We start from the raw sequence: 26321 nt of genomic DNA, 5'->3' as shown, positions 1-26321 counted from the left end.
TTCACCCTTATTGTGAATAATGTTCAAGATCAAGTGTCAAGATTCTTTCATGTATTGTCTTCATGAAACAGACACTAACACACCACAGGTGGACGCACATCAGTGGCCCCCAAGAGTGTGTACTCAAGATTTAATGTCTTGATTTGGCTTCTTAACATGTAAAATAAAAACACCAGCAATAACAATAGATCACCTAAGCTATTTCACAGTGTGGGGAAAACTGATAATCTGATGTCTAATAAAACAGAAACTGTTTGTGACCGGGGCTTGCCACCCTGCTCGCTTTAAGTGATTAAATATACCCTCCCCACCCCCGTACCCCTTAGCGAGAGCTGTGCACCTATTAAATCCTACAGCTCCCGCAGATCGATCGGGCTTGCCCCAGCTCCACGGCCATAAACCCACAGACATATATCTGATGGAGAAAGCTGCAGGAAACAGGTTTACCCACGGTAGAACATGATGAAAATGACAGATTTTATGTCCCCTGACATGTCGGTGAAACACCACTGCTGAGCTGAGCCGCTTTCCAAGAAGAGTCCCCGGCCGAAAGACTAACACACTGCTCCTTTCAGCAAGAGCCTTGTGATTTCTCCCAACAGAACTGTGTACAGGATGTATAGATGTTGTGGTGTGTGACATGGCTGAGTAGATAAGTCTGAGTAGATAAGATTTGTAAGTTATTCTTTAATGAATGTGATCGAGAATCTTTGGGAAATACTGCAAAACAATGTTTAATTTTAAACTGTCTTTAAGATGAAACCCACATGATGCAATTGACGTCAAGCAATTAGTCAGAAAACACAGTCATCAAATGTTCAAATTGTTCTCTCTGCGTGGTCGCAGTGAGGTTGAGCCAAGCAGACAGCTGATCTTCTGTCCACGCAGCACGAAGCGTGTTAAACCCCCGACCCCTCGCCTCCAGAAATATCGAATCTGCGGCCCTCGCATTTTCTACATCCACTCTTACTTCTTAACGGCAAATGCCCTTGCAAACTCTTACTCCCTCCTTCTTTTAATCCATTAGGACGCAGGCCACTCCCCTCCCAACCCCCCACCCAACCTCTCCATGGGGCCTCTTTGTAACTGTCGAGGAACCCCTTTCACTTTTTGTTCTGCGGGCCTTCCCAGGTCCTTTCTCTGTTGATATTCACACCATCTGCCAGCAGCAGAGGAAGGTGCACACAGACCAGCTAGCGCTGAGACATCAGGATCTCCAGGGTCGAGGTGCTCGCTTGGTGCACATGGCATTAAAAACACAGTTTTAACAACTGGTATGCGGCAACCAAAACAGATTTTTGCAGCTATCCAGGGACCTAGCTACTGCAGTCTCACCCCTTGTTTTCAGTGGTACGTCCTGCTAAGTCCACCCCCCCCCCCCTCCCCCCAATAGAAGTAGCTGTAAAGAATCACTCAAGCCGCACTAAGCAGCTGCCTGTGAGTTAGGTCATTTTCCCAGGAGCCACAGAGTGGGCATTGGCAGGACCTCAAAAAGAGGGGACACCATCTGTTCAGCGCCTGAAAAGGTTGGTGACACCTTCTGTGGTACCAACAACTTCTAATTAAGTGGCCAGGAATGCAGTAGCAACTCCAGCGCATGATTGGTGGGCTCGCCTTAGTTATCCTGACGACAACACAGCAGACCCCCGGTCAGTTTCACGCACCTCTCTGTCACATCTGGCCATGGGCTAATGAAAAATGAGAGAAGAGTGGATACAATAAACACTCGATGAAGGTGACACATGACTATAGCAGCGAACAAAAACTACATCAACTTGTGTTTTCTATGATTTTTTGTTGTACCATTAATTAAATGTTGATCAGGAGCATAGAAAACGGCATTAGCCCTTTGGTCAATCCCAGAGTGGTTTGTTTCTGGTATATCATGATGCACTAATTTCATTAATATCTGGATTTGAATGGAATAACAAATGGACTTAACATTCTACTGATTTCCATCGCTCTTACAGCCAAATCTGCTGCTCAGAAATGTTACTAATTAGGCTTATTAAGTAATTAAGAAGAGGTCTTAATTATATCTGCGCCACTGGGACCAACACGGCTGTAACCATGAAATGCTGTGCCGCGCTGCTCAGCTTTGTTGGTCTGGATGTTATACAATTTAATCCATTTAACTGTTCTGAATGTGTGTGTATGTGTGTGTGTGTGTGTGTGTGTGTGTGTGTGTGTGTGTGTGTGTGTGTGTTTTTAAAGAGAAAACATATTTTGCAATGCATTTTTAGGCTGTATTAGGCAAATATCTGCCTGACTTGAAATTACAGAGAGAGAAACACTCGGCAGCCTGCAAAGGCACGGCCTCAAAATGTCAAGTGAATTACCTTTGCGAAGAGTTAAAAGTTTAATGAAATATATTGCGCGGAGGCAAATGAGGGGTTTGGCACAGGCATGGACTTAGTCTCAGGAGAATGGGCACCAAACGGCCCTCTCAGTCTCTACAGCCATCAGTCAAAGTAGCAGCCACCCGTCCCCTTCTCTTACACAAGGAGACTTCTGTGGAAGCCACAATGATCTATACTCCATGACCTCACTCTCAGTGTCCAACATATTTTGATTTGTAGCTCGAGTGTTATTCAAACACAAATTCAAACGAGGATGAAATTCAGCAGAGAGCTTTTGTTGGACGCGCACCAAGGTACAGTCCTTTTAGATGTCTCTGCCCTTGTGGGGAATGAGAAGGTGGGGGGGGGGGGGGGGGGGGGGGGGGCTTGTAGCTGCACTACAAGCTTGGCATAAGATTTTCTCCTGGGCCCCGAATGCTTTTCTTACCCTGCGGACAAAGCAAACACTGAACCAGGAGCCTTTGTTTGCCTCTTGAAACGGTAACCTTTTTTTATGCCCTATCACTAAATGTGACAGAGAAAACCGAATGTAACCATCAGAAACAAAGTCTGTTTTTGTGTCGTCATTGAAAGGTAAAACATCTGCTACATGATTTCGTCACGGAAGCCACATAGAGTTCAAAACTTCGGTATTCTTTAGGCTGCAGGTCAGTCTCGAGCATATGGCGTTATTGTTTGCACTATGGAAAAGTCTAGAACAAATCCATGACTTTTAATAGTGACGTTCCTTATGTTTAGGGTTATAAAATCCCAGGAGCTGGAATCAGAATATTTCTTTTGGGATTTGGGAGGAGTGGTGTTGTGAGAAAATGTAATTATAAATCCATTGTACTTGATCAAGTTTTACAGCTACCTGAGATCCCATAAAGACGTTTTCTGTCATAGACTTCATTTCATCAGTTCAAAATCATGTTTAAAAGCAATTCTCAAAAAATTTGGGAAAGTCATAAAATATCTACTGGCTAAGTTAAAAAGGGCCTTGGGTCTCCCAAACATGATTAGGTTAAACCAAATAAAATAGAATACTTCATTGTCATTGTTATTGCTTTGCTTTCCAGGCTCAATGCTCAACATGGAGGCCAAAATGGGATTTTTTTCTGAAAATGTTGATATGGTGACGTGTACAGTTGACAACTTGCTGTCAGCTAATCACACTGGTGAAATAATTTAACTCTGAGTGAGAATAAAGGAAAGAGAGTTAAGGAGGTTAAGTGCGCAGGCAGTTGTGGAACTTTATTTTGAAATTTCTACCCCTCTAGTAAAATACAAAAATTGCTACTTGTACATGAATTATGCATTAGTGGAGGTTTAGAAGAGCACTGCGTCTCTACAACCCCCCACCCGTCTTGTAGCACAGTAGGGTGGAGTGTGTGTGTGTGTCTGTGTGTGTGTAGGGGTTTGGGTGGAGGGGTGTGCAGGCACCCCTCTGTTTGCCTGCTGCACCCCCCTGCCGGGAGACACGGCACCCCCTGCAGGAGGTGCAGCGCTCCGCTTCCCCTGTCCCTCGGGGCGAGTCGCTGTATGTCACGCACAAACACACACAAACACACACTCGGCTCATTCAGCCCAGTTTATCTGCTGACCCATCAATCAAATGCATATCTGCGCACACACAATTAACATCAACATTTTGCAGCTGCGCGTAAGTATAACAATACTACAGGCTTGCAAAGGAAAGAAATTCTTTCAGTTGAGCCATATTCCACTCAAGACAGAAGTTTCAAAAGACAAAGTTAATGAGGAATAAGAACAAGAGCTTAAAACTGAGACGTCACGCCATTTGTTTGTCTTAATAAACCTATTATGTCTAAATAACACACACAGACCCGTAGAGAGCCTCCACTTCTTCTCAATAAGCCAACAATTACCCACACACAGATCTGCTTTCCTTTCACAGGAACCAATATCATTGCAAAGCTTCTCTAATATTAAGTGATGGTGGGATTGTTAGTGTGTGGATGAGCTGTATCTGTAATCTCACACAGATACACACACTTTCCCTCGCTCCTCCGAAACACATGTATATAGACAACAGGCGCAGTCACAGAGTAATTGGCTCTGCAATGAAAAAAGAGGAGGTCTGGATAATTAATTAATCTATCTGGCTAGGGCAGAGACGTAAGGCCAGTTTTACAACCCCACCAGGGAGGCTGAGGGAGAGAGAGAGAGAGAGAAACCCGCTGACCTGGGACGATCTATAACTCTGCATGAAATTTAAATGGCTTGAAAGAATGCATTCAGTGTATACACTCACATTTCACAATCAAAAACGTACAAATTTGTCGTATCTTTGCGCCCTCACAAACAAACACACACACACACAAACACATATGAAAATGAAACACACTCTCTGAACGTTGATATTCATCTAGATTTATAAAGCTGACAGAGTAACGAGGTTATTGATCTTCAGTCAATACACAGACAGACCAAATGGGAAGAAACCAGACTGTTCTCAACATATTTTCCAAACAAGATTACACTGCTTTATTTACAGTGATAAACATGAGAAAACCACAAGAAGAGATCCTATTCTGATAAAATCCTTTTCCACTAAAAACGTCAGCTTTTTATTACTTCATTTGAGATCGAATGTATCTTACAAGGACACTGACTATTGAAGTTTTGGTTGTTTCTCATAATTTATGAGTAGAACTCGGTATTGTACTTATGTGTACTTGTGTTAGCTGAAATGTGTGTGTTGTATCCCATTTCAGGGACTTTTTTAGGGGCCCAGAAACCCTTTTGGGAACTCAGGACCTTTACCTGTGTTTTCACTGTGTATAAGAAGGGGACGGAGTCACAGTAAAGTCACCCATTGGTTTGTGGACTGTCGTTGTGAAGCCTCAAGTTCGGCATTTTGGCTGTTGCCACCTTGGCTTTTTGCAACCAGTAACATAAGAGGGTGAAGTTAAGTACAACCAAACGCTGATTAAGACATTTTTAGGCTACCAAGAACATTACAATTAACTTTCATGAACTGAAAACACTGTGAAAGGGTTAAAGTTGTAAGACGAAAACACAGACAACTCCCAGATCTGTCAATCACAAGGTAGCCCCGCCCTAAAGCATATGCTGCTTTATGGTCTATTCTACCCTAAATAGGACCATTATTTACTAAATGAACATCATGCGGTTTAGAAGAAGACTTGAAACTATGAATTAAGACCATAAACTCATGTTTACAATGTTTACTGAGGGAATAAATCAAGAGAGAAGTAGTCATTTTCTCATAGACTTCTATACTATCAGACTTCTTTTTGCAAACAGTCACCCCCTGCTGGTCATTAGAAATAATGCACATTTAAGGCGCTTTATCATTGGTTTCAGACCCTGAGGTTGCCGCCTGGTTTTGACAGAAGGAACCAAGATCTACATTTACTTCCTTTGCTATAGTTACTGGTGTGAAATAGTCCTTGCTCTGGCGTTAGTACTTTATGATGAGCCCATTTTCAGGGCAGAATATGCCGTTGTCAGTATCCCTTTTCATTTCTGCATGTCTCCTGTAACATTCACTACACTAGATTTAATATGTTTTTTACGGGTACGTATATTTAGACATGACATTTATTATTTGAGAAATGAAATGAAATATAAAGGTTTTCTTTACTTTATGTTTTTCTTCAAGAAGATTGTTTTGTTTAAGTGTTTTGTTATCAGTACTGCAAGTTAGGTACTGAATCCACACTAACCAAAACCTTTCAAACAATACGCTGCCCCACTGGTAGCACTCCTAAACACATTTCAAGACATTCTGTATGACAGGTAAGGATCCCCCAAATGCCTAAGCCTAGGATAGAGCCGTAATGGTTTGTGTATTTGTACCGAACTGCCAAGGTACGGGGGTCATGGTCCGGTTTGGGACGTTTTCAATACAGCAAAAAAGCAGAAATGCCAAATCCTCGCTGGTGGGACTCTCAAGGGGGCGTGTCTGAAGAACATGGCTCTTCATCTCCGTCAGCTAGCTTTGTGTAGTCCGTGAAGTCCGACCGTCTGTTGTCAGAGCAACAGCGGGAGCTTCGGACATTTGATTCTCTGTTTGGGCTTTGGTTTTCTTTATCAAAGCAGGAATTATGGTCTGGTCTCATATCCGCGGCTATAAATATAACAATCGGTGTGTCGATTGCTTTAGCCCTGTTTGAATCGGTAGGGAATAGCTACCTAAACGCTGCGGGGGGAGTTTGTAGCGAGTGTGCTGATAGCGGGCCTCTCCCAGAACAAACGTGCCTCACCAGAGTAGAATGTTGTCCTTCCGTGGTGGGCAGACAGCACGTTGTCTGTTACGTCGGGTGGGTTGCCATGTTGAGCGCAGTGGCTCCACCGAGAGAACATTATATTTCCCACAATTTAAGCTTCTGCATTTTTCAAATGCAATAGTATCATTCAAACGTATTGTTCGGTTCGTAATGCGTACCGAACCGTGAGCCTCGTACCGAACGGTTCAATGCGAATATGTGTATTGTTACACCCCTACTTGCAAGAGATGCTTTACGGTTTTACAGCCTATTGTGACCTGTTGCATGTTGGGAAAGTTCTGTTCAGTGTTCGTACAGTGTAATACAGAAGTCTTTGAAATGTTCCTTATTTTCATCATGATCAAAATGATACTTCAGTCCCCAGCAGGAAGATTGTGTTTATCATTGACACTCTCACTACTTGCATTGTGGATTTTTTTCCCCGCTCTACCTAACTAGTAACGAACCATGACTCCTAAACCGAGGTATGAACTGAACCATGACTTCTGTATACTGTTATACCCCTGCTAATGAAGCATACAAAAATAAATGAGCTTGAACCAAACTAATTTGGGAACAATCACATTGTTTTGAGAAGACACTGCTCTTTAGAGAATAGTGTCAAAATACACTTTCGTCTGCCTATATGTAGGTAAGAGTGTAGTGTAGCTTTTCCACAATCCCAGACAATTTGTCAGACTCAGGAAGGGATTTTGAGAGTATTCTTTCAGACTTTTTTTCACAAGAAGCTTGTGTTAGTGGTTGTGATATCTAACAACAGAATTGGAGAATATAACACACACACACACACACACACACACGCGCGCGCCTCAGCTGAGGAGGGAAGGGGCAGGGACATCACGTCTATGGTAATAGAACAGCAGACGGAACTGGCAGGCGCACACAGCACCTTGTGCTTTGACGACAAACACACATACTCTTGCATGTGCGCGCACGTGTCCGCAGAAAAAAACGCACTGACACAAACAAGCTGATTTTACCTCACCGTGACAAAATATCACGTCTGAAAAAGAACAACCGTACTCCACATGTGTGCTGAACAAGATGTGAGTTTGACTTTCTCCTGTCAATCTGTTGAGTGGAGGCCAGCTATAAATGTCTCCTTCCTCATAAGAAAGGAAGAGGTGTCACAGTGTTGGTCCTAGAAGGTGTTGTCTATTTCTGTCTCTCCGGGGCATCGGAAGAGCGACGGCGTAGCTACTGGCCCTGATAATCTCAGAGATAAATCATCTTTAGTCACTCTCTAACAGCCTGACAGACAGACAGGCCTAAGTACCTGGGAGAGCGGCACAGGGACACTTTAAAATCTCCAGTGATGACGAGTATTGCTGTGAAGAAAACAGTTAGCCGCCCCGAGCTCCCTCCTATCCCCCCCGAGTCTCTGGCTGCCATTTTGGCTGCGTCTCAAGGCGCTATTCCGGCTCAATCTCGTGTCACAGTTTTGGCTGTCGTTCAATTCTCACGTTGGCTCCCGTTCAGCCTCCATTCTGGCTCTGGTTCAAGCTCCACAGTGGCTGTGTTTTGGGGGCTTCATTGTGGCTCTGTTTCAGCAAACCCCCCGTCCCCACCCCCCCGCCCATCGGTTTTAGCGCCCCAGGTAGCTGGCCTCCTGCCCAGCCTGCTGATCAGTGGGAGATCCAGGCTCAGGCCTTTTGTTTGGGGTGGCATTTTGCCTTTGTTTTCCCATCTCGCCTGTAATCTAAACACCCAAAACATCTCATGCTTGACAAATCGGCCCTGAGACGAGGGAGCAGCGGAAGACAAACGGCTGGAAGCGGTTCAACCCGAGGCAGGACTGATGGTGTCCGACTGGGCCTGACCTCCCAAAGGTTAAAGACACGTTCACTTACAAAGCAATCAATTACCCAGGCTGTGTGGGCGCTTTTAACCAACCTCCCCTCCTGCCTTCCACACAGCCGGCGTTATTGATGAGGGTCCCAGTGTACAGCACACTCCAACCTGGAGTGTGTATTACATTTCACAATTGAAATAAATCTCAGATTATTGGTGTTGTTGCCTACCTGAACCTCGCTCATGCTTTATATCATCTCCCCCCCCCCCCCCCCCCCCCGACACACACACACTCGCAACCTCCTTCCTGCCTCCCTCCCTCTCTCCCTCCTCTCTGCAGGTTGTTGTAGCAGGTTTATTCTGGTAGTTGGGCTCCGTGGGCCCCGGCAGGCCCCTCAGCTGTTCCGCTGGGTTTGTAATTACCATTTCATTAAGAATGACAGTTTCGGGGGTTGAAGCACCATTTCATCCGGGTCTCGTGGGGAAGGCGCTTGCCAAATTTTCAGTGTGAGTGGCAATTATCTCTCTTCGTGTCTGCAATTCACCATTTTGTACTTAGTGGCTTGACAACGGCTAGGAACGTTTTGCTGGAGTAATAATAGGTCTGGGATATTTACACTGTAGTCCACTCAGGCTTAGCTCTGTGAACAGCCTGATATGAGTATCAGAAGAGATAGAAACAAACTAGAGGACACACTACAGAGTCAGTCACTACTTCTTTGTGTGGAGCCTTGAGAAGTCATTCAAAGTTCAATTTATTTTAGTAAAAGGTCATTCTGGGTCAGAGTAAGTGCTCATGTGATCCATTTTTTGTATTTTGGATTAAATCACCATGTGTTTCATTTTTTATTGTTTCATTTGCACCTTTGCTTTTGTGATGTTTCTCTTTTGGCTTAATTTAAGCGGAGTAACTTGGTTCACCTATAAAACTAAAGCATTATAATGTGTTTTTCTGCCAAGAAACAACTAAGTTACTACCATACTGAACTACACCAAATATGGATATATCATCACTTGCCAAGAGACTGATCAGAAATCCGTTTAAATTGTGTTCAAGTGAAAATGCACCCCATCGGAAATTCAACCACTTTAGTTGTAAACATCCATCATTAATATGTTATTCTCATGACCGTTGTTCTCTTTGAATGTCAACATTTTTATAATTGCCTTCTCTTGTCTCTGAAAGTACAGATTGTATATTCACAAATATTCATCTGTATGCCAAGGTATGAGCATACATGTGTGGTAAATGGTGGTCTGTCTTATTACAATACATGCATGCTCATAAGTAGAGTTAACGTTGTCGTCGTGACTATAGTGTTAGAGAAAACAATCTATAGTCCTCGTTCTAATACGAACAAACTAAAGTTGCAGTATTTTTGTATACAATCCTCTCTTTCTCTTTACCAGTCTGAGTAACAGTTTTGATGACCTGTTATCTCGCAACACTAATATTTTTTGGCGACCAGGGCACCAGACTACGGAAGTAAACATGAAGTGAGTGCCGGGTTACACCAGAACAGAGCAGCGTTGTAACTGCCAAACTTGAAGGCACGTGAAAAGACGTGATTCTGTTTAAATGTGTGGATAACGACGTATTCATAGTGACTAGCACTATGCAGCAAAAGTGACAGAAATGAAACTTTGCAAAATGGAAAAAAGAGGACATGAGAAATAAGTTCAAACCCTGCTAACTTCCTCATCTCCACACAGCTATCCCTGCATAAAGTGTGTGCGAATTTCGTCAGTTAAGGAAACTCGCAGAAATTGTTATACTGAATGCTGCATTGCACTTCTGAAGAAGTATGTCGGCAGCTTGAGCAGGTCGGAAGTGAACACAGCCTATAATATAATAATATCATATATTTACCACCTTATTGCACAAAACTATGAATCTCCCAGTCTTTTTCTCTTCACCCCTGCCTACAGCAAAGCTTACTTGGTAGACTGCAGCTCAAAGACAACACAATGTAGTTTACAATATCATGCACCATCTAAGGCAATACGACAAATACGGCATATTCTAAAGTATCTGGTAGCTTTTGTAGGGGAGGAAAATCAAGCTGTTGTTATAAATAACTTTCTCTCACCTCTCTGCTTTTGACTTTGTGTAAAGTTTGTTCACAATTGACTGGTTAAATATTTAAAACTTAAATATACGATTTACATTTGACCACGTGAAGGGCTATAGTAACACAAAGAGGGGAACCTGTGAGCCCTACTTCTGAAGCCGTGACTGTCCAATATAAAAGATGTTTTTATCACATGCTGAGGCTTCTGTCCACCATTTTTTCCAGTGTAGCAGCTTTAGGAAGAGATATGTGTGTGTACAGCAAATGGGAGACAGGAAGTGTGTGAGCCCTTTAAGTGTGTGTCTGTCTATGTGTTTACTCCTCCCCTTAAGAACAAAAAAAAAAATGTCAGGCGTCCGCTGAGCTGAGTTATAGTGACATGACTCACGCGATGTCTACTACGAGTGACGACTGCAGCTCTTTTAATTGCATGTCTGCTCTGAATGATGGGACACTTAATTCCAACACATTCCACACAATTGCTTTTCACACTGGCAGAGGCCTGGGGAGGCAGAGGAGGCTTTCTGTGGCCATATGGAGAGGGAGGCTGAGCCCAGGCTGAGTGATCGGGAGCTTCCCAACCCCATCCCTGCACCAGACTGACTGCTACACTGTACCGAAGCTGCAGACGGGTAACATGAAGCAGTACGACTAATGAAACACATTCCACACACACACACACGCGCACACACACACACACGTGCATACAACTGGCATGTGGTCAGCTTTAATTTAGCTTCAGTCTCTATAACACACTCCTAACAAGCTCACAAACAATCTCTTACTTGCACTCAAACACACACACACACATATGCGCACAAACAAGCTCACACACACTTGCAGTCTCTTACAGAGAAACAACCAAACACAAAAAAACCCACATCCACACATGGTCTCTATCACACAATCAGAGACACACACACACACACACACACACACACACACACACACACACACACACACACACACACACACACACTCATGCCTGGTCTCACACACACACACTCAGATATGTTCTCAGTCACACACACGGTGTAGCCTGAGATATTCACATATTTCGTCTCAGATACACACACTGACATGGGCGCGTGCACACACTCTCTCACACACACGCACACAGCTGAATAAAGTGTGTTAACAGTCCTGTCAGCTCATGGTAGCACCATCAGGCTCCCTGCTGTCCTGTGAATGGGTCACTACTCCTTCATCTCTCTTATCACTCAGTCAAGTCGCCTGTTTTCTGTTGAGTCTGGACTCAGAATAGCGCTCTGGTGCTACAGCATAGTTGGATCGCGCGGTAACCCTCTGACCCCGGCTTCTGCGATGTTGGATTCTTAGTGGCTGATTGGTGATGTGGTAAAAACCAAACATATTGAACCGGCGAGTCCTTTAATCTACCATCACTGCTCAACACATGTGGTGAGCCTACAGCCAAACTAATTCTCAGGGTAGGGAAAACAAAATAGTTTAATAAATGTCAAATGTTTTTAGCAGTTATAATAAAGTACGTGTAATAATTAGTCAGGAGGTGGAGTCAGAATAATGGCTTTTCTGCTTGTAGAAATGTCTCAGATGAAGTGATTTTTGAAGTCTTCAAAGATATATAGATTCAGTCCTTGGTTTTAGTAGTGAATCAATACATACTTCCAATTACATTAAGCTTACTACATTGTTCACGTATTATTAATCAGTAATTCAGTATTTCAGTTTAGCATATTAGCATGTTCTTATTTTAAAATGCTATCGCGCAAAACACCATGAGACAGTTGAGGCATTCATTTTCTATATTTTTGTAATAAGTCACAAACCAAATAGTCTATTAGACAAATGATGTGTGGAAATCTAAACACAATTTCACAACAACCCATCAAATGGCTTTTTGCAATATTTCAGACTAGACCAAAGTAGTGGAGTAAAAAGTACGAGCGTAAAACTTTAAAGCAAGACAGTGACAAGATAATGAAATCATCCATTCAAATGTAAAGGATGCTTTTATTATCTTGTTTTCTTCTTAACACAGAATGCCGCACACACAAACATTGCCGCAAAACTTTGACATTGTAATTGTTTGGCGTTAAAAACGGTTCAACCTGTAGTCATAACTGTCATGTTTCTCATTTTCGGATTCAAGCACTTGCAGTTCCACTGGTGTTTCTGCACCTGTCAGTCAAACTAGTGTGTCTAGCACTGGCATGTTCCTGTGTGCTAGAAGGAATGCTTTTCTGAGGAAAGTACTACCAGACACTGGTAGTTCAGAACTGCAAATATTAAAGCTTGCATGAATTTGATATTCATCATTTTTCTATAAAATCGTGCTGTTTATAACTTGAAATATGCTGAATTAATGCAAACATACTGGTATTGGCCTCAGATGTAATGGTTAAACGTCAGCTCCAAGAACAGTACTGTTCATTGATGTGACCCTGGAAATACCCTGGACCCCACAGACCCCAACAGGCCTCTGTGCATGCAAAGTAAGGAGAGCGAGAGAGAGAGAGAGACATACAGTGTACATGGAGAAAGACAGCAAGCCTGCTAATGCACTTAAGAGCCAGGCCTCGTTTAAGAAAAGCCCTTAATGACTTTAATTGATCTTTATTAGCTTCAATTAGAGAGGGACACTGGGGGGAAAACAAGGTTGTGATTCCTGCAGACAGATCAGAGGAGGTGAGTAGAGAGAGAGAGAGAGAGAGAGAGAGAGAGAGAGAAAGAGATGTACCAGATTGAAAAAGTAGAAACAATGAAAGACAGAGGAAGAATGGTGCTCCTATTGTTTTGGTTTGCTACATTCAGTCTGTCAGACTGTTCGTTTCCTGGAATCAGCTCAGGCGTAATGTAAGTCACAAGATCTCGCGAGAGTGTGTTGCTGAGACAAGCAAAAGTCTTGAACAAAGTTAATTTTCTCCAGATTTATCCATCAGAAAAATGCAGTTTCAGTGTCAAAATGTTCGTACGATATCTGGCTCGTGAAAAATGGGTCCAATATTTTCTTTTGTGTCTATGGAGCAGCAGAATCGGTCATAAACTGTGTTCACGTTCACTTCTCCCGTTGGAGTTAATAGACTCAGGACCTGTCACTAGTTTCCTAAATGGATGGGGGCAGTGTCAAAACCCACATGACACAGATACAGGAAACTGCCTCAGTGTCCTTTCTCAACTGTCTCTGGTCGTACTTTACGGTATGGTGAAACAAGAAAGAATTAGAGAAGCTGGTAACTGAAGAAATGTGCATGATGTAATTTGCTATGTGTGCGCACATAGACACAGAATGCCAGGCCAATTTAAGAGGCGGCCCAATTGCATATGAAGACAATGGAAAGAAAGTGGGTGCGATTAGATGCAAGTTCACCACTGAGGTGATAACACGTTAACAAGTGTGAACATGTTTCAACTTGAGCAAAAATTCACGCTCACTCTGGGACTTAATGAATCATTTTCATGAGCATAAGGACATTGACACGAGGTCAGTGTGTCCATTCCTAACTTACATAACGTTGTAAAATATATATCCCTGCAATAACCTTTTTGGTTTTTTTTGGTCCAGATGGACGACCCATCAAAACATATCCTGTTATTTATAATATATAATCTCTTATTGTATAGTTTCATCAGACATATTTATATTCACTAGTCAATAAAGTTTGCTAGTGTAAAAATCATTTTGACATTTTTTGCAAGTTACCCTTTTCACAAATAAAAAGGTGGATAAAGCAATTAGCGTACATGCTAGCCAGTGCTGGAGCGGAAATATCGCTTTCCATCCCAACACCAAGCCTCCAGTCCCCTCATCCAGCCTTCATCCTTCCCTTCCTCTTCCCGGCACTGTGTTTGTGTTTCTAGGGGGAGCTGGCTGACCCCTGACCCCGGGCTAATGAGAGCGATAACGAGGATTAAAAGGGGGTGACTGGAAGGTGTCTGAGAGTGGGGTTTAAACAATTACACTGGGCTGCCAACATGCCTTTCTTCATGACTCAGGAAATTACAGTCTCCCTCTCTCTCTCTCTCTCGCGCACTCTTTCAGCCGGCACACAAAAGAAAAGGCTTATGGAAAATAATAAATTATCTCAGGGCCACGTTAACTTGGATGTAAATCGCCGGGCAATTATGTTTTAATAGCCCTTTAAGAGAATGAGTAATTGGGCTGACACTACCGGGGTTGATCAGGCTCACCCGTCTCTCTGCCTTTGTGCCCAATAGAAGCGAGCTGTAGGTCTGTGTGTCGGTCAGCCTGCAGGATGTTAGTGACGGTGATGTAAGGGAATCTGGATCACTATTATCATCATGCTAAAATTAGAACTTTAAGTTGGAACCGTCATCATACTATCCAATTCTTTATCTGTTTATGCCAGATTAAACTTACAGTATACGTTTAGCTGATAACAACGCACACACAATTGATATATTTAAACTTAGAACAGGGTTAACGCTCAACCTTGCTTTTGACGGCTATTATTCCAGAATTCCATATAGAACCACTACTGGACATAAGTTTTAGCCAAACAATAGCCTGCATTTGTCATAACTTGAAAATAAGTTAAATGAAGAAGTGGTGGAAAAAATAAAATAATAAGCTTGTCATATTCAGAACGGAGAGCTAATATACCGTGAGGGGATATTTGTTGAAATTTGACAAAAAGTGTATCGGATTAGAGTCACAGCAGAGGCAAAACCAATACTTTGCTTAATATAAGTTTATATTTACGTTGTCTTGGCAACATATCTTAAAGGTCACACAATATTTGGCAATTCAATATTCCAGTAATTTATTTATTTTGCTTACTTCCCAACAGACATTTTGGCTGTTGATAATTTCTTCTACCAGTTTCAACTACATGTAATATTGGCAAAGAGCCGGCGTATGCTGGCTAATAAAAACCCTGAGTTAGAAGTGTCCACAATTGTCCAAAGTTAATCGCAAGAAAATCACAACTTAAACGTAGAGTCTCAATTTGTTCTAAATGTGCCTTAAAGGGAGAATTAGGGAGTATCTATAGAGTCTCATCAATATGTGGGTGAACAAAAACGCTTGCTTCATGGGTTGTATGTATATTCATTATTTGAAACTAAGTAAGAACACAAACAATGTACAAATATTCTCAACCCTCACAGACACTGCATTTAGCATAAAAACATGCTCAAATCATAACATGGCACACTCAAGCCCAACATGAAACAACAGCTGTCAGTGTGCTGACGTCATGTTCAATGCAGTGCTTTTTATTTTATAATGTCTGCAGTCATCACGATTAAGATTATTATTGTGGTTATATAAAGTCATTTCTGGTGCTGTTAGACGGCTGCTAGGCCGCCCCATTAAAACCTGTATGAATCTCTCTTTGTGTTTTTTGACCGTAGTGAAAATGTTGTTTTTGAAAGGCGAAATGCCAACAAATATGGATTGAAGCAGAATATTTTGTTAGATAATAACTGTTGTGAATCTTTTTTCAATCAATTTTGACTTTTGGACGTTGACAATTGCAGAGACAAGGACTGAGAGCTGTGTCGCTCGCTGTGTGTGTGTGTGTGTGTGTGTGTGTGTGTGTGTGTGTGTGTGTGTGTGTGTGGGAAAGAAAGAGGAGGTGGGATTCTGTAATTCTGTGATAATAATTTGAATGTCAATGTTATGAATGAAGCTTCAAAGCTCCAAACTACACGATACAGCCCTAGTTCACTGTTGCTACTTGCATCACGCTTCAGCAAAACGCCTCTCCTCTGTCTTCGTAACAGTCAATACACAAGACATGAGTTCCCACTGCTGGTCAAAAGAATGCGCTGTCACCCCGAGGTAACTGTGATTGCTGAGTGGAGTCCAGCTGTTAGAGTCTGTCTCCACTGCCCCGCTACTTTTTCTTTCTGGTCTTCACACAAGTTATGTATCTTTGATACAATGGTGTCTCTCGAGGGCAATCTATATGTGCACACATCGCATGCGATCCAAATTATTTTGCACGGACCTGCATTTATGCTTTAAAGAAATTAGTATAGGAACGTATAATTTGTGCGTTTGATAGCCCTACGACAAATATTTGGATCTGTTCAGAGCACATTATATGTTCAAATCTGAGTCATGTATTTATATACATTTACAAATGTTGCACATCATTTTATAGTTTAAAGAACAACAACATATATACGACTAACACACACACAATCACACAGGCAGAGGTGAGCAAGGCTCCCTTTGACCTCTGACCCCAGAGGGTGACCTGTGGATGATCGCGTGTGTCTTGATTTGGCCACCATGGGGGGGTATGGAGGCAGGATCGATGTGAGAAGGAAAGAGATCACAACAGGCCAAACCCGGTGAGCCGAAAACCAACAAATGAGACAAGAACAACATAAACAGCAGGGAGAGGAGAAGAGAAAGACGAAAAAAAGAAGAAAAACAAGAGAGGAAGAAGAACGCAGACAAAAAAGGAGAAAATAGTGATAGAGATCTGAGGCTAGACAGAGTCTGACACACGAGAAGGAAATCATGAAAAATCCCTGACAGGATGTCGGACTTTACTGCAATGAACAAGCAAATGGTGGGATAAACCTATATTTATCTCCTCTGCTTTCATCTTGGGCGGAAGACAAACGGGGTAAGAAACTGATCAGATGAGCATCTGTTAGGCTTGGCAACAGTCACAAGTCTGCAGAGACGGTTTTTAAACCCCATTTTTCAATCTGCTCTCCATTACTGTCAACGCTGTACAGGCACTTAAAGGACTGTTCCACAGTAAAAGGGGAAAAGGAGAGCTGTATATGCAAATGCAGGCTACTGCACCTCAGTCCCTCACCCCGTTAGTGGGCCCTTTTAGATGGAGACTCTATAATTCCTGCAGCCACAGTAAGTGCTTGACGCTGACAATTTGTGCATCGAGTCTCTACAGGAGTAATGGAGTAAAACACTAAAATGTTTTTCTCCCTTTGATGATAGCTCCTGTTATTTAAAAGTTAAAGGGATATCCGTATCGTATAGCTGCACTATCCTTAGTATATCTTAACAGAAGCATAGTAGAGATCAACTAATATGTGTTCTTTATGGTCCGTACTGAGACAATCTTCTTTTGCATTGCTAGCGAGGGTAGCACACTAAGGATGGGAATGTCATTCCGTTAGTGGATCGCACTAATTATTATTGTTCGGTAGTATGAACAATAAACAGCACATCCTGTACGGGCCACTGGCGGGCTCTGATACTTGTTCAGATTGAACGAGAACTGCAACGATTGATTATTTCAACTATCAATTCATCAGGCATCAGTTAAAAAACTTGACCCGGAGTTGAAACATCTGATCTGCTTATATTGTCCGACGAACAGTCCAAACCCTAATGATAAGACGCTGGAACCAGAGAATGATGTTGATAGAATTATCGACTAATCGTTTCTGCTCTAGACTGAACACAAACCAAATTTCGATGATTCATCGCGTACGAGTATTTGACCTAGAAAACTGTAGTGCGGATGATGCAATCATCTCTGGGAAGTCCACTTTGAGAAATACATCCATTACTTCTAATAATTAGCACCAACATTGTCTTGCATTGACCTGCACATAGTATGTTTGGTTCTATTGATATAATTATAATCTTTGCATGTACTTTGCATTTCTCTTTGTTTGGCTTCAGTCTCAACAAACCTTTAGTTCAAACCTTTAGAACCTTCACATACAAATGTTTTTACACCGCAACAAACGATTCTATGGCTAACTAAGGTGGAATGGCATCTGTAACAGCATTTTCAACCCTGCCTTCTAAACATTTCATTTATATATATATATCATTTGTGTGTATATGTATATCATTTGTGTGTATATGTATATCATTTGTGTGTATATATATATCATTTGTGTGTATATGTATATCATTTGTGTGTATATATATCATTTGTGTGTATATGTATATCATTTGTGTGTATATATATATATATCATTTGTGTGTATATATATCATTTGTGTGTATATGTATATCATTTGTGTGTATATATATATCATGTGTGTATATATATATCATTTGTATTATTGCTTAACTTTTAAGACAGAAACATAATTTCTACCAGGGTTAGTGCTACGTTCTTTACAATTTACACAACACTTAAATTGTAAACCGTATAGACATTTGTATTCTATTGTTGGTGATTGGTGCTTTTATGGTATATTTACATAATATCTACACATACATCTATTTTTGAATACTTGTGTACATAACAATCCGGCCTATTCTTTAAAGCATGTGTCCAGCTTTGTTGTCCTTGTTTCTAGTTGTTGTTCTATTCAATTCAATTCTCTCTATGTAAATAAAACTACATATTGCCAAAGTATGCTAAAGAAATGCTAATATTAATTAAGTTTATTTCTTGGAATGTTACGTAAATCCTTTCTTCAAGTACTTTACAAATACCAACTTGTTCAAGAGCAGTCTGCGACCTCCGTGTCTGCCCTTAGTTCCTTCTCTTCTTTTACAGCTACACCAATGGTGGTCGTGTTTTCCCTTTCCATCGATTGCTTTCTTTTTTTTACTTTAATCCTTCCATTTTCTTTTTTATCTGGAGCATCCACTCCAGGAACTATTCTTGGACACTTTTTTTCCAGCCATACTGCTACATGCTGCTATGGTCCTTATGTTTCTTACAAAACGTATTAGTTGCTGCAAATTAGCAGTGTACAATGCTAATATCTGAGCATTGGGTATCATGGGGATTTATATATATAACTTTTTGTTGATTTAGGAGTACACAAAAGTAACCATATCAAAGTAGATCGTACTGATTCTTGCACCTGCTGATACGTGCATCTATCTTTCTAAGTGTGTTAGTGTGTCTCTGTGTCTCTCCCTTTCTCTAGCTGCCATCTTCTCTGTGTTCCTCACTGAAGCTCTTTTATTCCCTCCTGAGCGGCTCCGTCACCCGTGTCGCCGGGGGACAAGGAGAACGTGGCGTTTTCCCTGGATCAGAAATTTACGAGCAATTAAAAGTCGGCGGACGCGCGGCATCCATCAGCGCTGCGTGCTGCTGCCAGGCTGGGTGAGGGGGACTCGCCGTAAACCACAGGCTATATACTTTTATATCTGTTTTCCCTCCAAAGAGGGAAGGTTATGACAAAATTATGTTTTACTGTCCCCGGTTTCTGGAGCGATGTAGACATCTTTCACTGAACAGGCTCGTTGGAGGTCAGAGCCCCTGGAAAGGAGGCAGGGATAGAGCAATGTGTGTGTGTGTAAAAGTGTGTGTTGTGTTTATGTTCGGTGATTTTTATTTATTTTTTTACCAGTGACAGAAGCCTTTAACACAATAGGAATAACATAGTATGTGCTCCTCTGGTCGATCAGTTACCGAGGGAAGAGTGACCTAATTACTCTGTTGTTTATTACTGCAGAGCTCTGATTTATGTCCCTATGCTGATGTAATTTCAACGACTGAGTCTTCCTCCTCAATAAAAAGCAAGATACTTTTTTTTTTTGTATCCGGATACACAAACACACACACCCAAGCACAATGATCCACTGCAACACACCTAATACACACACAAAAAAACTGCAAAACCCTCATACATCAACGCAGTCACTCTTTCTCTTTCTCTGGCTCGTGACAGGCCAGACTCATTTGCATCCTTAATTGTGTTGTAATGTACTTTTAATTTGAAAATGGAGGCGATTAATTATTTTGATATGGAACAAAATGCCGCAAATGTAAACATTCTAATAGTTCTCTGTGAACAGAGTATCATTTTTCAAAAGAGGGATTGAATGTTATCTCATTCTTTAATGCCATACAATTTTTTTTTTTGGGTTGGGGGGGGGGGGGGTTGGGGTTTAAGATATCGTTTTACCACTCATGAATTCTCCTTGATATTCACTTTGTCTTTGCAGAGAGGGCAGCGTTTCTTTGATCTACTCCACCGCTGTTATTTTCTATCTCTATCTCTCTATCTCCCACTGGATAATTACTGTAGTTGCACCTATGCTATCAGAAGAGATTAAATGAAATTAAGCCTGTTTGGACATCCTGCTTCTCCTCCATACGTCATCCCCCCGGCGCAAGACGCCAACACCAGGCTCACCACTTTCTATTTCTGGGTCAGAGAGGCTTCAAGTGGAGATGTGAATCGCAGATTCATTTTTTATTTTTTTTTCCTCCGTCAACCATGTGATCAATAGGTGTCAGTGTTCAAAGGATAGCAAGCATCGCTGGAGGAGAGGAGAGGAGGGGGGTGGTTTCATTTGTACGGGCTCTGGAAAAAACTGACACTTTCGCTCCCGCAACCTGATAAACTCGCCACAGAAAAGGAACAGGATGGATGCTTGTTGTTGCTTTTTTTCCTCTTTCCACCCATTCCCCCCCCCCCCCCCATTCCCTTTCTCTGCTCTCTCACACACACATTTTGTGTCCTCCTATATCTCTAAACCCCCACCCAACCACCACCCCTCACCCCTATCTCTTTCACTCTCTCCCTTCTGATTCTCCTGAGGGTGCTGGGAGCTCGCTGACATCACAGCCGGCCTGGCAACAGCCTATAAATTATGAGTGACAAGTCTTTGGACCAATAAAAGCACCACCATATTTCATGCACAGTAAATCTGATTGCAGATTGCTCTGGCGTGTGGCGGCTGACATGTTTATTGTCGTCATGGCGGTGGGAGCTGAGGGTGAAGGGGGGCTGGCGGTGGTGTGGGGTGGGGGGGATTCGCTCCCCAACATCAGAGTTTCTAAAGCTCCCAGTCTATATGGAGGTCAAACAGATGGGAACTCTGGGATGCAGGCGACCCCTTCCACCCCAAACGACAACCCCCTAAATCCCCAAACGCACACACGCACACACAAACATACATTCACACACATCAATGCCAACGCAGCCAACATCTATAGGGCAGCTATCTTTCCTTCGGCTTTTACAAAGCCATGCAACTGCTTCTTTCACTGCAACCATCTGTCCTCAATCCGCACATGCTCCCTGTGGCACTTTTAAAGAGGTTATACTCAATATCTCCACGTGTAACTTTTGAGAGAAGAAGTTACACATTCTTCCTCCTACAAATGTAGATTTGAATTAATAAGCATTAAAACGTTGCTGCTCACTAGAGGCTTTTGTTTCCTTGCTCTGGTATTACCAGTAGCTCATGGAGGCTACTGTTAGCAAACCATCGGCAGATGGTAAATGTGTTGCTGAATAAGATTAGCGAGTTAGTTTGCTCCCTTTTAGACTATTTCCAACTTAAAAAAAGAGAGCCGGCATATTAGGGATTTATTCCGACCAAAGCAGAGTTGCTGATTGTTGGAAAAGTGGAAAGACTCACCAAGACGTGTTTGGTGAGTGTATTTCGTTTCTCTCCAGTTTGAATGAGGTGTGTTTTAGATTAATTAACAAGGCAATTAAGACTGTATTAGTTTGGTGTAGGAGATAAACTTGAATTCAGAAGGTGTACGGTTGTATTTTTCGGTTAAGGTGTAAGAATCTATTCTTCGTTGACGTTTTGTAAAATGTTTGTCAGACGTCGCTAAATCGTCACTCGCGCGCACTGAGCTTTCGCGGTTAACATAGCATGCATCAGCACTGATTGGACATCCACTGAAAGGTGGCACATTTTCCCTTAACGTTTTTGACATTCTGATGGCGTGATTCTGATATTATTGGACATGTTGGCTGTCCCACAGAAACATCTATTGTGTTGTAACTTTGTACTATTGTCCTCTGTAACTTGCAGCTTTTGTTTTGATGATTGTTTTGCTTAAATACACATTTCAGTGCTGTGTTTTTGCACTACACTTTAAAAGAAATAATTACGAGCACCGTGGAATGTTTTTCCTCAGTTTTCTCAGGATGGAATTTGAATTTGTTGTTGCCACTCTTTTGTCTATCTACTTTGCAATGCTGCCTATCACTTCTAATGCTGACTATTATTCATTTTTTCCAAACCAATGTGAATTTGTTTGTGTGCTGGAGGACTTCAGGAAGAGGCCTTTGTAAACTGGCTTAATCACTATTGAGGCAACAGGCAACATATCAAAATATTCAATCATCTGATAAATCTCACCGCAAACTAGCAAACAACAGACGGCACTCACCTACAGAATCCAATTTAAAAAATCACTAACTTCCCACTATAACCAATAAGCATCGAGTGTTATCTTCAATTTTCTTAAACATGGATCCTCTCGTTATAGATATCACATCTAATCTTTAATATTTTCTAACAACCTCATTGATGGTAAGTGACCCCGTGCTCATTGCACTGTCTAGTCCATCCGTCCTTCCCCATGCAACAAACCATTCTTCATAATTAGCGTGGCCGCTGCAGTATGATCTGGGCATTACAAGTCCTCAGCCACAGCCCCTAAATGGACAGATTTCAACAGACGCCCGCTGGTGTGATCGGCATCATTATATTTTAATTAATCCATTCTTCTCACAGCAACACAGTAATTACAATCTATTTTACGACGCGGCGTGCTGCGAAAGAGGGGACGGAAGAGAGAAACAGGAAAGGCAGCGAGAGGGAGTAACAGGCAGAAAAGGGGTGAAAGAAGGGGAGAGGAAGGACGGGAAAAGAAACTACAAAGAGAGGTTAGAACAGTGAGTGAGGATATGTTAAGGTGAGAGGGATAGAGAGCAGAGGAAAAACATTACAAACGCTATGACTGAACCGATATGTCATCGCCCGCCTGACATTGTAAAAGCATTGTAAAAGCGTTTATACGACGTCTGGACGAGCACAGGGCTCTCTCCCTCCCTTCCTCCCTCCCTCCCTCCCTCCCTCCCTGTCTTTCCAGATTCACGCTTCATACAGTCAGAGGGGGAGAAGCTCCATTTCCTCCAGCCTCTGTCTATATAAATCAGAGCAGGTACGGACACTCAGACGCGCTGTGGGTGTGATAATAACATTAGAGGATTACAATGACACTCCTCCCCGGACAAGATCACCTGTCTCAACTGTCATAAAACAGCTGCTTTTTGTGGTTGAAACGCTTTATACGAGGAGAGTGTGTAGGTGTGTGTGAGTGTGTGCGAGTGTGTGTGAGTGTGTGCGAGTGTGTGCACGTGGCAAATACAGCAGTGAACAAGTGGAAGATGACTTGTAATAGGTAACGCCTGAGTTTAACATAAAACTGTTGCAGCTGACCTTATTTTAAATTCAATGTATTATCTTTAACAAGCAGTTCAACAGTCATCCTTTAAGGCACGAGAAGAATAATATGCAACTTTTCCATGTTCAGAATGTCTAAAAGCGACTAGACTTACGTTATATATTATATTGAGTTGCGTGCTTACATTATCCCAAACGTTGCCAACAATTTTCAAACGCAGAGAAATCCTTAATTTTACAGTCAGTTTCATTTGGTCACCTGTCATTGGCGTCACATTCCCTTTGTGCGTGTGTCAGCGCTGTGTGTGTGTCTGCAAGTAGCTGTCAGGAATAGACTGTTTGTGACACACTTTTTAGATCTATTATCATACTTTTTATATTTGAACCAGGTGAAGGATTTTAGTCATCAGACGTCTGGATCTTAAGTCATCAGAGAAACAAGCTGAGCAAACATTTGTGCCAGTTAGTCACTGAGTGAAATCCACTCAGTGACTAACTGGTAAGAGTTAGATACAACAAATGTCTCATCTTAGCAAAAAAGATTGGAACAAGGGGGGAAGCAGCTAGCCTGTGAAAATGTGGTTTTACTGGGGGTTGTGTGCCAGAAGACTTCTTGGCATCAGTAACTTAACCTTAACAGAAAGTAACCTAAAGTCTTTCCTGGTTACCTGGCAACCTCATGGTGCTCAGGAAGCAACTGGCCATGAATAAGACATAACTACCTGTAAGACCACAGCTTGTCATTTTTACACTATATGGTTTTTGTATGGCTCAAACATACGAGATATTACGAGTTTGAGAGATGCTGGTAGGTTGATTTCTTTTAACTTACGGATGAAGCCGGACCAGCTGTTTCCCCTTGAAGCTAAGCTAAGCAGCTGCTGGCTGTTGCCTTATATTCACTGTACAGACATGAGAGTGACATCATTCTTCTCATCTAAAGTAACCCTCTGCAAGAAAGCAATTACGCAAATTGACCCAAATGTCGAACAACTGCTTTAAGGAGATAACCAAAATGGATTGGCACATGTTGCTTAGATAGCCATGGCATCAAGTAATCAGGGGTTTCAGCCAAACATGGTAACTCACAACGCTTTTAACGGACAGCTCTATTGTAAATTGATTGATCAATACACAGATCAGTTAACCCCAATGACGATACCGCATGTGTGTGCTGTGAATGTTTGCGTGGACGTGTCACAATACCTATGGTGAACATGGTATCCTGCCGCGTTGATGTTCCAGCCCGGCTCTTTGGGGTCGGGGATCTTTGCCGTCTCTGCGATCAGATGCTGAGCATCCCTCCACGTCAGCTCAGGACTAGGGCAGGAGACATGAAACAGAATATCATCAAACACACCTTTCCCCCGGCCTGTGTTCTACACCGACTGAAACCACGAAGGAAACACTTCAACTCTCAACAACTTCTGAAAAGAAACCAGCAGGGAGCCCAACATGGGATCCAGCCTTGTGTAGAAAGAGGCTGGAGGACTGCTTTAAGGGGCTCACAGCACATTCTATCATGCTCATGCTGTATTAATGCTAAGGTTTATTGATACATAAACTGATGCAATGAGACACGGCCATACCTTTTACAGCAGGTCCTCTAGACATAAAAGCACCTGTTTAAGTCAAGCTCACTGTTTTAATAACGGTGTCACTAAAAACTGTGAATCCAACAAAGAAGATTTGAGACTTTTACAAAAGAGCCGAGAGAGTTGAATGCAGTAAAAAGTCTTCTTTTTAATCCCAGGCAGGGGAATTCTAATAGAGCGGACTCAAGTGTCATGTCAAGCAATATACTAATGGAATCCAATTAAGACCTTTAAACTGCGCCGAGAGCTGGAGGATATTAGCTCAGTTTTCTATAACAAAAGACCAAAGGGCCGTCAACGAGGGCTTTTTTGGGATATAAAAAGCATAAAGGAAATTGGGTTTTTTTCTGCTTTATCCACTCATTATTGTTCCCTAAGAAAATGAGTTGAATGGAGTATAAGAAAACCGCTTGGCCACCCGTTCTGAATGGCCTTTTCTTATTCTGAGAAGAAATACCTTCACAGTTAGCGCAACACCTGTCCACGGACAGTCGTTTCTCCAGTACTGAAGAACAGAACGGAGGTAACTAATTAAAGGTGAGCCACACAGTTAGACTTCATTTTTCCCATCATTAAAAACAGAACTGTAATGCATCGCGCATGTCTATATAGCTACGTTGAGGTATAACCTTCACCTTGCAAACAACTAAATCACAAGTAGCCTCTTCATTATTGTGCTGTTGCATGTTAGACATCTCAGGAAATATCAGGCACGGATGTAAACAGATGTATTCCATTCACGTATTGGGGAAAAAAACCAAAACAGAAGAAAAGCGAGGAGAGAAGCTTTCATTAGCGGCATAAAACAAAACCCCGGCAAGCAGCGAGAGCAGGCAACTAAAACAACATGATAGGAATAATACCAGTAACACTAATAATAGATGGATAGAATGAAACAAAACACAACGCACAAACAATTATTTTGAGCTTTGATTTCAAAGGGATTGGAGAGCGTGCGTGTGTGTGTGTGTGTGTGTGTGTGTGTGTGTGTGTGTGTGTGTGCGTAGGGGGGGAATAGGCTTTGTACTTTTGAACTGTTGCTGCTCGCTGCATGCGTCTGTGTGTGTATGAGTGTGCGTTGTGTATTATATATTAGCAGCAGCAGCGTGATTCTGGTATGTGCACTCCCCCACCTCCATCATCAGCACCACCACCACCCTCACCCCTCTGGTGGAATCAGA

At 42.2% G+C, this 26321-nt stretch overlaps 1 protein-coding gene across 1 annotated transcript in view; it reads right to left on the bottom strand.

Annotated features, from left to right (window-relative positions):
* The window catches only part of LOC306700391 (proprotein convertase subtilisin/kexin type 4-like), a gene marked incomplete at both ends in the record, with an annotated part of 155249 nt that overhangs the window by 24140 nt on the left and 104788 nt on the right, over positions 1-26321 (bottom strand). The window contains one exon of the mRNA XM_079165400.1: positions 24752-24865. Within this exon, the coding sequence (XP_079021526.1) occupies positions 24752-24865 (114 nt within the window). The remainder of the gene's footprint in view (positions 1-24751; positions 24866-26321) is intronic.

The sequence above is a fragment of the Pholis gunnellus genome (genome assembly GCF_910591455.1).
Source record: "Pholis gunnellus genome assembly, chromosome: 8".
In the NCBI taxonomy this organism is placed as follows: Eukaryota; Metazoa; Chordata; class Actinopteri; order Perciformes; family Pholidae; genus Pholis; species Pholis gunnellus.
The sequence above is the reverse complement of the archived record's forward strand: the minus strand, read 5'-3'. Positions and strand labels throughout refer to the sequence as shown.